The sequence below is a fragment of the Mytilus trossulus genome, chromosome 9, assembly GCF_036588685.1.
Source record: "Mytilus trossulus isolate FHL-02 chromosome 9, PNRI_Mtr1.1.1.hap1, whole genome shotgun sequence".
NCBI classification, from domain to species: Eukaryota; Metazoa; Mollusca; class Bivalvia; order Mytilida; family Mytilidae; genus Mytilus; species Mytilus trossulus.
The window spans coordinates 40,024,819-40,041,058 of NC_086381.1; the positions used below are offsets into that span (position 1 = coordinate 40,024,819).

Genomic DNA, 16,240 nt, shown 5'->3' on the forward strand with positions numbered 1-16,240 from the left:
ATGATTGTTTGTTTTGAGATTGGGCCATTCCAGTTAATGTATGCAAAAGAGGGATGGATGGTCCTACCTGAGGGGTGTAAATTTTTTATACCTAAGGTGTGAATTTTGGTGGTTTTTTTTGTCTGACACCTAGTATTATACGCAACAAACTTCTAAGGGTCTTTCAGCAAACATTTGATTTATTTGTGGTTACTTTCGTTTGTTTTGGTGTTCGTTTGTTTAATGAGTATGTATATTTTGTTTATATAGTACATTGTGTATCAAGAATTACCATTGGAGAAATATTATGTTTCAAACTTCGTATCTGGAGTATACAAAACAGAACTGCATTGTTGGTACTTGTTCGCTAACTAAACCAATGGTCATGTTAGTTTTTTAGAGCAAATTCTAAAGACATTCTGGATAATTTCAAATCTCGGAATGTTTTTGAAATGTATTCTAACATAACTTTTGATTTGTTAACCCTGCACACCACCAGTCCTCATATGAAATTATAATTGTCTGGTTTATACATTGAACGACAAAAGTTCTTCCTATGTGACGCTTACATTTCCTGACGCCAAACACGCCAAACAATGTTTTTTTTTTAATTTGATAGATGCTTTTTGTGCTTTTTTGTAAATATTTGTTTGTTTTTAGATTGTAACACAGTGGTGACTGCTGTAACCATATTTTGACTATTTTACCTATTATGTCTGTTTTGTTCACACATCGATGTATAAAATAACGTAATTTGATGCGACTGTCATACCAGTGAGAGGTATACCGCTATAATACCAGGTTCAATCCATCATTTTTTTCATTTGAAAATCTATGTACCGAGTCAGGAATATGACAGTTGTTGTCCATTCATTTGATATGTTTTATCATTTGATTTTTCTATTTGATTAGGGACTTAAATTAGGGTTTTTAATTTTCCTCGGAGTTCAATATTTTTATGATTTTACTTTTTACCCGGACGCAGAACCTGGCTATCTTAACTAATTCTTTGAACCAAGTCTTGATACCTTATTTTGTATAACACCGTGAAGGTATTTATTAATTAATCTCAGATTGATTGGACGATAGTCAGTATATTTCTCGTAATCAAACATTTATCCGCATCCGAACGTGTCTGTTTTTCACCACTGCCGGAAAACATGCCTCAAACTCCCCTCTTTGTCGTGGTATTTGCCATTTTGGATACTCCATTATTACCCTCGCAAGGCATATCCCACAAAAAACCATGCTCACCTTATCCCGATTATTAAGGCAACATGATTTGATTGATAGAGGTAATCCCAAACCCATTGACTGGTATTTTTGGCAAATGCATCTCCATAAAATGATATATCTGTTCAAAAACACATTTGCACTAGTCAATAAATATGAAACATATTCATGTGCTTTGTATTGGTAATTTGTTTGAAATTGTTTGATCTAAAGCGTATTAATATTTTTTTCAAAATAGATTATGATCTAAATAAAGTAAAAAATAAATGAAATGAAAAAAATACATTTTATTTAACATATAACAACATTTTAAAAATGAACAAAATTAGCAGAACATTTTCATCAATAAAACAAAATTTAATAGTCAGTACAATGAATACAATTCTTATATACAAAAATGCCCGTTGAAATTTAACATATACATGTAATTAAGTTAACAATTTATATGTGAAATTGGGGAACAACGAAAACTAGAAGGAAAAATACCAATACTATGTAAAAAAATACGGATTTATGTTTTAAATTACAAAAAAAGATTTATAAATCTCAATCGTCCATCACGAGGCTGCTTCTTTTAAATCAGGATTGTTTAAAAGACTAGTTTTTGCCAGCAAAGTTTCATTCAAGCGTGGCACGTTTTCAGAACTATTTCCATCTACATTCCAACACAGTATACCTGAAATGAAACGATAAGTATAATTATTATATATATATGATTTAAAACATATTTCGAATTATATTATATCACAAATGGAACGCGGTGCATAAAAGAAACCATATAATTCATTTAATGTTTTTTTTTAAATACAATTGTATTTAGCTGGGCCATTATTGAAGAAAATTATGTTTTAAAAGGCACCTTAAAATCGTAATTCATCTCTGTTATGTCTTTTAAGTTTTAAAAATACACTTTTAACAATACAGCAGAAGTCTTGGCGTTTTTGTAAATATCTATATTGTGACATATTGTTCAACACTTGTCTTTTTTTGTAACGCGGGGCACCATATGCAGTTTTCTCTTTTATTGTTGTACGTGTAATATATGTAATATACTATGCAGTTCTCTCTTATTAAACGCGTGATATAATCTGCAGCTTTTCTCCTTTAAACGCGTGGCAATTTCTGCAGTTTTTCTCTTTTGAACAATCTCAAGCTTTTCTGTTTTGAACGCCTAGCACAATCTGCAGTTGTTTCCGTTTGAACGCGTAACACACACAACCTGCAGCCTTCCTTTTACTCTGGTATTTTTTGTCTGAAAAACTCTACACTATAGCTTACCCGTCTTTCTCCGATTAAAAAGAAACACCAACGTCAGCAGAACGATGATTCCCGGTATTATAAGTAACATGAACAGCCATTCACTTGTTGCATGGGGTGATTTTCCTGTTTCTAATATAAAAAAAATGACAAAATAATAAGTTTTTCTTTCATTTACAAATACGGTATAATTTTTTTTTCGTGTTAAGCAAAGAATAAACCGTTATAAACCGCAAAACGAACAATATGTCCAATGAAACAACAATTCATTAACATAGTAAATCCAATATGACTTCTAGAAACCAACTAACTGTATACATAAATATCTATACATAGATATTCAAATGGTTTGTGTGTGTATGTGAGTGTGTGTGAGGTAGCTGTGGTATTTGCGTGACATGACATTCAGAGCCAATCAAATGCAAGAAATTGGTCAGTAAATCTCTGTCGGTCTTCCATTCATAAAACTGTTGCTATAATAGGTTTATGAGTCCCTATTACGGTTTACACTTTTGTTTACTATGAAAATTACATAGGAAAATTGCATTAGGAAATAACAAAAATGCCTGACTAACTACCAGATTATTAAAAGCCTACCTTTACAATCAATGGGTATACCACGCGTATAATTAAATGCAGTTTTACCAATAAAACAGGTGATCAAGAGAACATTATCACAGTATTTGCTTAGAGCTTCATAGGAGAAACAAAATGTCACTTTGTAGAATACCGACACTCTCTCATACGTGGCTTCATAACTTTCTTCTATCCTTGAATTCTATAAACCAAACAAAAGTTATGTATTTTTCTCTTTATATAGCAAAACTATGTGTCGAGCATTTTCATTTTACATTCGACTGACGCTGCGCATGTTATTTTCGTATGAAGTTTAATAGTTGTACATATGATGCGTTAAAATTTTTGAAAATTTTCTATACAAGATTTAAATTCTTTTGATGATTAACAATTATGCATTGCAAGTAGATCTGGCAAAATCGTAAATTTTTTAAACGAATTTTCTTATGGAGCAGGATCTACTTACCCTTCCGGGAGCTCCTACGATCACCCTAAGTTTTTTGTTTGGTTCGTGTTGATTAGTCTTTAGTTTTCTATGTTGTGACTTTGTCTGTTTGTCGTTTTTTTTTTTTAGCCACGTCTTTTTTTCGAGTTTGATTGTCCCTCGGGTGCCTATTACCCCTCTTCGTTCTTCTATAAACGAAAGAATCGAAATAATGCTTTTGGTTTCGTTTTTCATAAGTTGTTACATGTTTATAATATGATTTCCTGGTCAAAATGCATATTTTTCAATTTTTAAATGGTTCATTTCTCATAACAATGCTATCCGAGTTTTCGTTACAAATATATGTTTTACAGTATACATGTAATATTTTTTTTCGTTTCAATTTTCCACTGTTAATTCACCGTAGCAAACCATTCGCTGTATAAATTCTTTTGGATAATTTACTCACTCCAACAAAAATATGGCATGTAGGTTTTGGAAACGCTTTCCATATCGCAACTTGTATCATTTCCTTCTTTTCAGATCTGTAAACAATGGATATATCTTCAGATCTTGGTGGATCTGAAAGAAAAAAAAATCAATATTATTCTATTTGTCTTTTGTTTATTTATAAATTTTGATCTCTCTATGTCGAGTTTTGTCAATTGTATGCATGCTCATTAAAATTATCGCATATTACCTATTTTCATTTTAAACGATGAACAAGTATCAATAATGATGTATCATTTTTCTCTAACATCAAATAACATTAATGGGACTAACTTTTGATATTACTTTAAAATATTTATAATGTTGAATAAAAAAGTCTTTCATTTTCGTGATACACATCCTCTTAATAAAACAATGCAAACAATGCTTCTTTATCATCGAGAAGTTGTGGCTTAAGGTAGCACAATACAAAGATTTTTTTACTTCCAATCACTAACATTTGAAATGCTGTAACTTTCTTATGAATGCATAGAAAATAATAAAAGAGGTACATATAGATAGATAAAAGATTAATCTTTTAAATGAATGTAATATTTTTATTATGCAATCATTATATAATCAATTATTATGTAATTAGTGGCAAAATCTGGGTAAGGTCACTTGAATGAATTTAGCTCTTTCATCTCTTTAACTATACAGAAAATTTTAACGAAATCTTAAACAACACATCATGGGCTTCAAAAGGGTGTCTCAGATTGTCTCTATGGTATTCTATTTGTAGTCTATTCTCTCATAAATCTCCAATTAGTGAAACATCCTAACCACATAAAAGAAGATAATGTTTAATTAGGTGTAAAATTTGTTCTATACATTCTATCTGAAATCTGAGACACCCTTTTGTAGATAATTGCCATAGGAACAACATATAATAAAATCAAGCCTCTAGGGATACCTATGCAGAAGCTAATTTCATTTGAAAGTGGAAATTTGGTGAAAAATATTTTAGACACCGTTAACATTATAATTGGTTACATAATTGTTGCATAATGCTAAAATTGCATTAATTTGAAAGAGTAATCTGTTAGCTATCCAAAACTACCACTTTTATAAATTTTCAAGCATTATTAAGAAAGTTACAGCATTTTAAAACTTGGTAGTTGGAGTTATAAAATCTTTGTATTGTGCTACCTTAAGTATTCATTTGATCAAAGAGAGACGTGTACGACTGGATAAAAATACTCTAACAATACAGTTATCATATGTTTTTACTAATTTTCAGCAAATTGTAAGTATTATCAAACTTACACAAGAATGTGGTATTCATTTCTTTTAGGTCAGCCAAATAACTCTCAAAACCCATGTAACATCTATAAGTGGTATTGACATCATCGCTGTCAAATGATTTGATTGTCAATGTATAATTTATTCCTGTGTTTGTATAAAATAGCTTTATTCCATATTTAGTCTCGTTAAAGGATATGTTTCCCCTGCCAATATAGTCTGCGGTTTTATTTAACCATGCCAAATACATGTCCCCTTTGAAGTATGGTCTATAGCATGACATTAAAACATCTTGACCAAAATACACTGGTCTTGTTAATAACTGCCAAGTAACTACAAAGGAAAAAAACCCTGTCTAATACATATTTATTGTTTTGAAAACAGACTTAGTAATATTTTCTCTGTATATTTAATCCAATATAGAGAATATTGCATCATGAAACTGCTCACAATCCATTACGTATAAATTCTTCAACATGCGCGGTTCGGTATGACATATGCAGTATTACATTTTTTCCTCATAATAAACAATATGTAGTTATACAATTGTTCCATTTATTATCATCCTCTCCTCCGTAGATGATATAATCTATTTCAACAATTGGAATTCACGACGCTTAATTTCCTTCTTCTTACTCAGATTTTAGGGGAAAACTTTGAAGTTAAGGATAATACTAATTCAATGTAGATCACAATGTATCATTATATTGATGAAAAAAACAATACTTGATTAATCGTTTACTGGTGATTTATGTTTATTTTTTTGTTTCCAAGACCCATTGAGTTACATAAATCACGTGACAATTGACGCAAATGACTTGATCATTTAAAAAAAGTAGGATAAGGGAGTACAAAGCATAACAGTTGCCGGTAGAAAACAGGTTGTATATACCAATGAGGACTTACTGTTTCCTAGCAACAGCTAGGATATAGATGAAAGTAAACAAAGATATTTTGTATGTGCTACTTGCATTGGTAAACTTAGACGAATAGTTGTGTATTTTTTAAATAAGTATTTTACGCAGATGCAAGATGTAAGCACGTTTGATTGAAAACATATATGCAAGCATCATTAACCATGCTAGTACTTTCAAGTCCTGACTAACCTAACTTATAGTTTTGTGTTCTTTGATGTGAAGAAAACGAAAACTTATTTTAATCTATTGTCATTATCATCGACAATTGCTTTAAAAACGTAGCTTACTTCCAGTATCATGACATGTTCCTGATACAACATACAATACTAACGTAAGAATCCAGTTCATTCCAAAATTCAAATCTGAAAAAGATTAAAACTTTTTTTCAAAACAACTTGCTCTTATTCTATTTTTCATTTTGTGTTCTAAATTTAATTTCTTCTTGCAAACTTTCATCCATAATTTTACATCGTACATGAATATTTAGAAAAGAAAACAAATGAAAATTATCTGTGAACAAATTAAAAAAATATAAAGTAGTGTATCAACATGTTTGTTAAGAAAAGATTTGTCTTGTAAAGATAAACCTTTTTTCCTGCCTGGTTTTTATTGTATCATTTTCTATGTTCCTACTGCCAATCAGTTCTCTGGTTGAGATTAAATGGATTTTGATAAAGTAGTTTAACACGACCATATATTTATATGACTGTCAAAGTCAGGGACCTTGTCAGTGGTTGCCCTCAGTCTCATGTTATGTTTTTTTAATGTTGCAAAAATGGATGGTGACGACATTTGAGTGTGTCACAATGTATTAGACTCAAGAGGGTTTTGCGATTGATAAATTTTGTAAGAAACTTTCTATTACTAGTATTAAGAATGCAAGTTGCGCTCATTTTGATATTTGTGTCGTTGGATATTGTCTCTATGTATACTACATTTATCTTTTTTATTATTCATCTATTCTTGTTTTTGTTGATTTTTTTGCCATCTTAACATAATTTGATACTTACTTCACAGCTTAGTATGCTTCCCAAATTGAGTTATCTCGGTTTTAATGTTAAATGACTTCTTCCTATAAATAATTGAAATTAGAGGCAACTTTTATTTTACTATCAAACATCTATATGGTTTTAAAAAAAATAGAGATATAGTATAATAAACATTAACGACCAAAGATAAACCATATGTTTAAAAAATAAACAGAGAGAACTGATGGTTTTGATTATCATATTGATGTCCTCTTCAATACCTTATTTGTTTGCGCTTTTTGTCATAAAGGGATTTACTTGTAGGGAATAATTATGTCCACAATAATATTGCAGTTCAGATAGAAAATTACCTTTGAATAGTTTTATAATTCTTCTCTCTATTGTAGGTAGTCAATATGTTTCAGTTATGGTTCTTCCTTTAATGTTAATTCAGAACTCTAGGTAAAACTTTAAGTTTCTGAAATAAAGTAGTTTATTGATTGTTTCTTGCCAAAAATCCAGTAAATAATACAACATAACTATCAGCTGTAAAGTTATGATCCCAACCTTTTTATCTGTCCAAAATGTCAAACCTTCCAAAAAAACTTTACCATGGTTAAGTCCGTACTGTTTTTGATAAAAACTGTTGAGGTCAAGGAATTTCTCAATATAGTTTATTTCAATTATTTAAAAGGAAAAGTCATTAACTATCTACCTATTAATTTTTTCCTAGCCAATAGGCAATAAACAGTTAGTCCCAGACTGCTCTGACATCGAACACGAAAATACATAAAATAGAACATCGGACGCCATCGTTATCTTGGACTAAAGCAAGTATAGTGTATGGGCTAAATGGTCGTTAAATAACAAATGAGATGCATCGGATAGAAATCGACTTTGAATGGATATATTAATTAGACTTTTGATTGGTTTTTGAACATTCAAATACGAAATAAAGAAGATTTTGGTCTATTTTTAATGTTCTTATATCATCTTAATGTTAAATCAGGTACATATTTTTTGCATATTTAAACCCGAAAAAGGTTAACAGCTGTATTAATAATCATCTACACCAGGTCAATTTATATCTGACGCAGCTCAAATATTGACGAGTCTTAAATAAAAGCACATACTGCAGTCATGGTTAGGAATGAAAATTTTTGAAAATCAGTTCGTACAATGTTTAGATTATTAAAATTGTTCGGAAGTCAATTAATGCACACTCCAACATACTCTGTTTGTTAGACCTCCTCGATGATTCATTTCCATTTGTTAACACCTGGAAATTGATCTACTGGTTTTATTGTGTATAATGTGTGTTTTTCATTGTTTTAAATTGCCAATGATTTAATACACTCTTGCTGCTTGGTGAGAGGGATTTATAAAAATACGGGGTGACGTCCGTTGAAATGAGGGACTGATATTCAATGTCTCGGATATGATTACCACGCTCCGTTAAATTTCCGTTCCGACTAGTCTCCGTGTTATCCATAAACGGTCAGATACAATGCAACATGTCTTCCATGTCCAATTTACTCTCAACTTCCAGTGGCAGTAAACATCCGCCCCTTCACCCAGACCTACTTTGTTGTAGAACTCATTTATTATCTATCGAGCATCAAATATTTGATACTGTACACTAAGCAAAAATTGATAAGTCATATGATCAATTTGTAAAAAAAATGAAAAATAATAGTACCAAAACATTTGAATTCGTGTATTTGAATAGACGGTAAGAAGGACAATATTTGCCATGCAATAACGGTATTTTTTTAATATACTTGATACATACATTTGTAAAATGATAAGAATAAAACGTTACCTATTATTCCACGCATAAAGCTATCCATTGATCTTGTGGGACGCTTGGGGAAAATCCCTTATATCGCTGTAGTCTATAAATGATAATCTATTTTTGTCCTGTTTATATTTCACGTCCTTGTTGTCATTTAATATTTAATCATGACTACTCTGAGCATGACTACCGTGTAAAGACAGTAAACGGAGATTCATAAACATGTTAACTACAAGTTTAATACAAATTACGCAAGGAATATCTATGATACAGTAAAACCATTAGTGGTGTATTGGTAAGTATTAAATACTATTATTTATTAAACTGGTTCAATAAATATCATGTGTTTAAAACTTGGTTCGACCGCTTTCACATTGGAATTGCATGTACAGAAAAGAATGTACATGAAGACAAAAATATATGCTCCATTGTGTTTAGGTGAATGAGTCGTCGACTGGTGAGTTTTGATACAAAGAAGCAAGGAAAAATATTATCTAATTGTCATTTGTATTGGTATGGTTTCGAAATGTTACAAGGTGTCATCCAATTGATTGCAAGTATATAATTCATAGAAAACTTTTGCAGAATATACACATATTTGTCGTTTAGGATACAATTTGGATAAAATCCGATTTGGTTGTCTCTGTACTAACGAACGCTTGTTATTTGCTTCATAAAGAACTATTGTGTTCTAACATAAAACAGATCACATACACTTTGATCACCTGTATCACCTTCGACAAATTTCATGTTTTGACTGTGACAGTTATACCTGACCCTATATTGATAATTTTGACCAGTTATCTTTTTAAAACAAGGAAAAATATTTCCGCATGCATTTATTGTAAAATATCCGCCGCTCGGAAAAAACACATAAAAACGGTAAACAGCTATCTTGGGCATATACATAAGGTAATCACTGGAGTTTTCTTATCCAAGAATAAAACTCCTGCTAAACATGCATATGTGTGTCCGTTTTGGCATATACAAATAGGATAAACAATATATTTATTTTCACAGTGGACATAATATGGATCTAATAGCTATGAAAAATATGATCTTTTGAAAGCAAGAATGAAATTGAATATAGGGTAAGTGCGCTTTTGGTTAAATGTATTTGTACACAAATTATAAATAGTATAGAATTTAGTGTAAACATTGTCAGTATAGCAACTGTGTCAGCTTTTAATTGTGGTGGGATGAGGAACAGAAGACTTATGGCAGATACAGATATATATATTATGCATCTGTTAGATCAGAGCAGCATCTCGTGTAGTTTTACCAGCGTCCTGAACAATTTGATTAACATTGTTATGAAATATCACCACGTTTTTTGAGTGATGCCTATAATTTTTCAAATTTGCATTAGCAAATATTTTCTCTTCCCTCAGCGGGATTCGCGCCCTGTATTTATGTCATCATGACTGTCGGATTTATCTAGTACATGATGTATATTAATTGGTATCAAATCAAATGCGGATTCAGGGGCTAGGGGAGCCCGCCCCCCTTTTTGTGGGAATATTTTGGTTGATAATATAAGGAATCACTGAAGCATGACTGGAGCGGGACCCCATTATGTCATTCAGAGCCCTCCCCCACCCCAACCCCTTATGAAAAGTTCTGGATCCGCCACTGCAAATACCATGCAGATCATCGTTTTGGTCAGTCTTAAAGGTTGATAAATGTTTACATCTATATAAACTATATCATATTCGTCCAAATACTTGTACTTGACAATTTTACGATAGACATTCTTAATCGGATAATCTTGTATTGTTCAGCTCAAACTCAAATAATGTTAAAACTGTACGGACTACCAGAACCATTCGTCAAACACATAGAAGTATTTTATTTACCTTATTGTCTACCGCTACAATCATCCAAATGTTTTAAATTGGACTTATTAGGGAAATTCCATTTTCTATATTTAGAATACAACAGAATTAAGATATGTTCTACACGATAAATGTTTTATTTTCTATAGTATAATGATAAAAAAAAATATTACTAGAGTTATAGTTATCAAATGAAATTACAAATAAGAAATAATGAATGATATTATTATTAGTAGTAGTATTAGTATGATCATTACAATTCAATTATGGTGTAATATATAGGGAGATACCCGCATAAGTTATAAAGGTATATATAAATATAAGTTTTCTGTTTGATTCCGAGTAAATTTGAATTCTAAAATGTAATTCCAAAAAACAACTGGCATCTTTTATGATACATTACAATCAAAATAAACTCTGCAGTTCAGCTTTTTCAAGCCACTATATAAATTCTATGGAAACAACTTAATTGAAAATTTTATACATATTGGACACTTTAAACGGTACAGCACAAATACATAAAGCAAACTATAAAAAAATAGTCTTTAGATGATTACAACGATGCTGATGAAAGATAGAAAAACAAATACGAGGAACAACAACAATTGCCATTCATCAGTATTATAATCTCTTTTGAAAATCTGATCTATGTCTGTAAAAAGTGCTCACTCATTCGATCAGAAATATTATACCATATCGAATGAAATCAATCAGTCTATTCTAGGCAGACAGGGTTGTTTATGTTCACATGCATCTACTTTAATGGACGTGTATTATCATCTTTGGCATTCCAATACTGCTCCACATATCGTTTGTTTCGTTGTTTTCAGATTTGTCCAGAGCATATATTATTACAATGACGTTGATATGTTTGTTTTCATTCATCTTCTATTGTTAACTCTTAAAGTTCTAATTGTATGGTGTTGTTTTTTTTTTTTAACTATTTCAGATTTTGTATTTATATAATCTTCATTCTTTCGCAACCTTAAAAGTGTCTTTCTAAAATAGTTGTTGAATGAGTTCAAGTATTTTTCAGTCAGAGTCAGCCTTTTGATTTGACACTATCTGTTTTAATGATGGCAAAATTGAATACTGAAAGTTAGTGTTTGTAGTCGCACAGCAAGTTAGTAAGTAAGTTCTGCCAGTGAGTTTATGTTCTTTAGACATGTGTTTCGACATGTTCGTTCGCAAGTTTCGGTAATAGAACCTACTCCATTGTTTTAACCCTTTTAGTCACTATTGCGTTGCAAAAATTGAAAGGAGAGACAATTTGCAACTACAACAGTAAAGTTTGAAAAAATACATTATGAACTGTGTTACTACCTTAGATAGAACTGATGAGTAACCTATAGTTGGTATGTAACCTCAGGTGCTAGACACAGTGCTGAATTATTGTCTGTCCACTGTGTCACAATAGCATTGTGTTCATTGAGGGGAGAACAACTTATTACAAATACAAATTTGTACATTGCTTAATTTTAAAAGAGGAATATAAATATGTAATGTTTAACAACTCCGTCCTATATGTAATGGTAATATCTCAATTACGCAAATTAAGGTAGAAATAACTAATGGATAAAGTTACGCATCAACTTTTCTCCACGTTGCGAGTATATTAATTAACTTTTACAATGGACATAAAATGGTCGTCATTCAATACATCTTTAAAAAATGACCAGTCAATAAACAAGTAAGCTAAATAGAATAAGGAATAAGTAAGTATTTACCTAAATGTCTGCTTTAAAGTTCGCTACAACGTAATGATGGATTATCAAGGGGAATTCCGTTACGTAACGATTTCTTTATTTAAATTACTCTTCAATGTGAAGCCTAAATAGATACATTATACATGATATAGGTTTTATTTTCAAAAGTATAATGATAAAAGTATTACTAAATATGGAGGGATTAAAAAGAAATCAGGAAATAATAAATCATATTGTTATTATTAGTTTTATTATAATCATTACAATTCAATCATAGCGTAATGTATAGAAGGGAGATAACCGTGAAAGATCTACAAGTATAAATAGATAACACCTAGTTTTCTTTTTGGTTCCAAGTAACACAAATTTTAAAATACAAGGCCGAAATAAACAAATGACATATCTTTTGATAATTTAAATCAAGATAAACTCTGCAGACATAGCTTCTCTAAGTGACTATATAAAGTATATGCACGACAAACAACGTACCAGAAAATTGAATACATATTGTGCAGGCCTACAACGATACAACACAAGTATATCAATATCTAGAATTTAAAGCATTAAGATACAAAATACATGATATATGTTTTATTTTCAGAAGCGTAATATATAACAGATATATAAACATGTAACATCTAGTCTTCTGTTTCATTTATTATACACATAAATCTTTAAAAATCTATGTCAAAAATCAATAATTGTCATATTTTAAAGAAAAAAACAACTTTACGACAAAAGAGATGATTTTAGATTTTCAATTGTCAACTTTCCTTTTCTTTATAGCAAGATTCCTGCAGCGCCTACGGAGTATATATCTCCCAATTGATACGATATTCCAGTTCTGGATTTTCCTATAATGATTTTCTTGATAGATGGTTGCTGTTCAAAGGAAGCTATCAAACCAAGAGTTCCAGATGGTGAAGTCGAAATCATCCCTTTGTAAATTTTACGGACGCCATGTCTTTTTTCAGCTGTGGCGTTGTCAGTTTATTTCGATTAATAAGTTTGAATATCCCTCTGGTATCTTTCGCACATTTTTTGAAGATACATTCTTATCAGAATACACTCCACATGTGTAGACTCTTACACAGAATAAATTAAATGATAAAAAACGGAGTTTTCTTGAAATGTTTTAAATGTCACAAACGCTAGGTATTTTCATGAAGTTGAATAATATGATTTATATGTTCATATAATAAGAAAGCGTACTCGTGAAATTGGATTTTTCTAGGTCTGTTTGATTTCATAAAATATCTGTTTTTTAAGTTTAACTTTGATTCATTGTTTTTCTTTTTAATAACTGAACACGGCTAAGTCAAGCGTAGTCCATCTTTGGCTCAGGGGTTCAATTGAAGGGCACTACATCCAATGAGGTCAAATTCTTCGTTGGCTAGTTAATAATGCATCAAGTATGCTTCTTAGCTTTTTTTTGAAAAAAATAATCCAAACTGGCTTCTAAAAGCGAATAATTATTTCACTATAGTATATGCGTTTATATTTATATCTCGTAGCTTACACCCCTTTAAATGAATAAACAATATCTTAAACAATTGTTTAATTATGACCACCACAAACTGGATAAATCATTGTACATGAAAATTAACTATATTTGTTTCAAAATTTTGTAATCTCTATATACATACTATTTTGTAGTTATCAAAGGTACCATGCTTATACTTTGATACGCAAGATGCGCTTTCGTCTACATCTGTATATACACAAGATCCATCAGTGACGCAGATCAAAATACTTAGAAAGCCAAACAAGTACAAAGTTTTTGAGGACCCAAAATTCCAAAATGGTGTGCTTAATATAGCCAAGGTAAGCTATGCCTTTGATTAAAACTTCCTTCGTGTTTCGAATACTTCATACTTTAACAATGTAGACTTTGAAAATAAACATGAAAACATAATTCACATTCCTGCGATTTCGCAGATGAGTTTTAGTACGCTAATTTCTGCTGCAAGTGTATCTTTATGAAAACATGCGATATTATTATTAACAAATGGGCAATTGCCACATTTATTCACATTGACTTGATTCAAACGCTCAAATTTAATTTGATATGTTATATATGCTATAATAGTAAACGGCAATGAATAACTAAAAAAGTTTCATAGACAAAAAAATGGGGAATGTGTTCATTAAACAATATCTTAAACAATTGTTAAATTGTGACCACCACAAACTGGATAAATCATTGTACATGAAAATTAACTACTAGTATATTTGTTTCAACATTTTGTAATCTCTATATTCATACTATTTTATAGTTATCAAAGGTACCATGCTTATACTTTGATACGCAAGATGCGAGTTTCGTCTTCATCTGTATATACACAAGATCCATCAGTGACGCAGATCAAAATACTTAGAAAGCCAAACAAGTACAAAGTTTATTGAGGACCCAAAATTCCAAAATGGTGTGCCTAATATAGCCAAGGTAAGCTATGCCTTTGATAAAAACTTCCTTCGTGTTTCGAATACTTCATACTTTAACAATGTAGACTTTGAAAATAAACATGAAAACATAATTCACATTCCTTTTATTTCGCAGATGAGTTTAAGTACGCTAATTTCTGCTGCAAGTGTATCTTTAGGAAAACATGCGATATTACTATTAACAAATGGGCAGTTGCAACATTTGATCACATTGACTTGATTCAACCTCTCAAATTTAATTTCATATGCTATATAAGTTATAATAGTAAATGGCAATGCATAACTACAAAAGCTTCATAGAAAAAAATAAATGGGGAACGTGTTCATTAAACACAGATGAAGCCCCTGCTCGCATATCATATAAAGTTTTAATGGGACATAACTGATGAACGGTAAAAGTGACGCTACCACATGTATACTTGATCTGGGTTTGGTGGTTATAAGTATTGTGTATATTAAGTTTCATAACATTTGGTTGAGGCAAATGTTAGTTAGAGAACAGAATGAAAAAAAATCTTTTATGAGTGGATTCAACAAACATAAATAAAATACCAAAACAATCAAGCAATGAATGAGATCGTTAGATTTGATATATGCCTTTTTGAGCGTCTTTGTTAGATAGTTTTTTTTTATTGTGATTTATAGAATAACTAATGATCGAATAATTAAAAAAAAAAAATATTCAACGAGTGACCGAACAACACATTATTTATTACCAGTGTTGTTCGGTCACGAGTTGAATTTTTTTCGATAATTTTATTAGAAACTGTTATTCCATTGTTTACATTGGCAAATGGCTTTTTTTTCTGAAATTAAAGTAAAAAATGTAAGGAACTATATATATTTTCAAGCATTCACAATTTGTTCTGATCCGACGCCATGACAACGCCTATTATTGTATGACGTTTACTTCAGATATGAAATTATCGCTTTTTATTTCATGGGAAATCAACGTAAACCTTTGCAACCAATGTAATAACAAGATTATAATAACACAATGTTGAGTGCTGTCCCCCTATTTTTGACATTTATATGGAATCTGATACGATTGTCATACAAGTGAAAGGTTAAGCTAGTTATAAAACCAGGTTTAATCTAAAATTTTCTACATAAGAAAATGGCTGTACAAAGTCAGGAATATGACAGTTGTTATCCTTTTTTTCCATTTATGAAGGGGATAACTGTAGAACAGTTTAAGTGACGCCACCAATATCAAACTTGATCTGTATTTTGTGGTCATAAGCATTATTATATAAATATCTTAATATTTGGTTAAAACAAACTAAAGTAAGAGAACTGAAACGAAAAATTCAGCAAGTTTTCCAATTTTAACTAATATAATGTAAAATGCTATGAAATCATATTTGTTGTATG

General features: G+C 30.7%; 1 protein-coding gene across 4 annotated transcripts; it reads right to left on the minus strand.

The window, feature by feature from the left end:
- Nucleotides 1-1,595: 1,595 nt before the first annotated feature.
- LOC134683883 (uncharacterized) lies at nucleotides 1,596-10,771 on the minus strand. 4 transcript variants are annotated; one of them, XM_063543190.1, is made up of 9 exons: nucleotides 10,737-10,771; nucleotides 7,457-7,563; nucleotides 7,128-7,189; nucleotides 6,405-6,479; nucleotides 5,225-5,347; nucleotides 3,939-4,051; nucleotides 3,067-3,247; nucleotides 2,491-2,601; nucleotides 1,596-1,888 (listed from the first exon to the last, which is right to left on the minus strand). In XM_063543190.1, exons 4-9 carry the CDS (start codon nucleotides 6,463-6,465, stop codon nucleotides 1,770-1,772), a joined length of 708 nt encoding a protein of 235 aa, XP_063399260.1. In that variant the 5' UTR covers nucleotides 6,466-6,479; nucleotides 7,128-7,189; nucleotides 7,457-7,563; nucleotides 10,737-10,771; the 3' UTR covers nucleotides 1,596-1,769. The 4 variants fall into 4 exon arrangements, with proteins under 4 accessions (XP_063399260.1, XP_063399258.1, XP_063399259.1 ...); XM_063543188.1 differs by having other exon boundaries at nucleotides 5,225-5,533; XM_063543189.1 differs by lacking the exon at nucleotides 10,737-10,771 and adding an exon at nucleotides 8,908-8,991 and having other exon boundaries at nucleotides 5,225-5,533.
- Between the last annotated feature and the right edge of the window lie 5,469 nt (nucleotides 10,772-16,240).

What these genes read in the sequence shown, in the direction of transcription:
- LOC134683883 (XM_063543188.1), bottom strand. Translation starts at nt 6,465, where the DNA reads ATGAACTGGATTCTTACGTTAGTATTGTATGTTGTATCAGGAACATGT. An exon ending in AACATGTCATGATACTGGAA is followed by an intron (nt 5,534 to 6,404) that starts GTAAGCTACGTT and finishes TTTCCTTTGTAG; the next exon opens with TTACTTGGCAGTTATTAACA. An exon ending in AATGAATACCACATTCTTGT is followed by an intron (nt 4,052 to 5,224) that starts GTAAGTTTGATA and finishes TTTTTCTTTCAG; the next exon opens with ATCCACCAAGATCTGAAGAT.